General features: G+C 69.2%; 1 protein-coding gene across 1 annotated transcript in view; it reads right to left on the bottom strand.

Moving 5' to 3' along the window:
* Positions 1-227, bottom strand: part of TTC8 (tetratricopeptide repeat domain 8) — a 40,101-nt gene extending 39,874 nt beyond the window's left edge. The window contains exon 1 of the mRNA XM_010011083.1: positions 143-227. Within this exon, the coding sequence (XP_010009385.1) occupies positions 143-227 (85 nt within the window). The remainder of the gene's footprint in view (positions 1-142) is intronic.
* Between the last annotated feature and the right edge of the window lie 114 nt (positions 228-341).

The following is a 341-nucleotide window of genomic DNA, read 5'->3' as shown; positions in this document are numbered from 1 at the left end:
GGGCGCCGGGCCCCCCCCCCCGCCCGCCGCTACGTTCCCAGCAGCTCAAGGTACTTGTTGCGCTATTCCTCTCTACTAGGTGGCTGGGGCGGGAGGTACTGTCAGTGCGCGTGTGAGGAGGACCCGGCCGCCCTGCGCTCACCGTCGCCGGCTACAAGATAGTCGTAGGGGGCTCGGTGAGAAGGCGCTACTGGGCCCTTCTCCTCTTCCTCCTCCTCGCAGAGCATGGCGCGGCCCGGCCCGGCCCTGCCCGCTAACTGCGGGTCACACCGGGCCTTTCGGCGGCTGCAACAGGTAGAGGGAGCGCCGGGATGCTCATCCTGTCGGGACGCTGAGGAAGC

This window comes from Nestor notabilis, unplaced genomic scaffold (assembly GCF_000696875.1).
Source record: "Nestor notabilis isolate BGI_N333 unplaced genomic scaffold, ASM69687v1 scaffold1903, whole genome shotgun sequence".
NCBI lineage: Eukaryota > Metazoa > Chordata > Aves > Psittaciformes > Psittacidae > Nestor > Nestor notabilis.
Note: the sequence above shows the minus strand (reverse complement) of the source record. Positions and strands in the feature narration are given on the sequence as shown.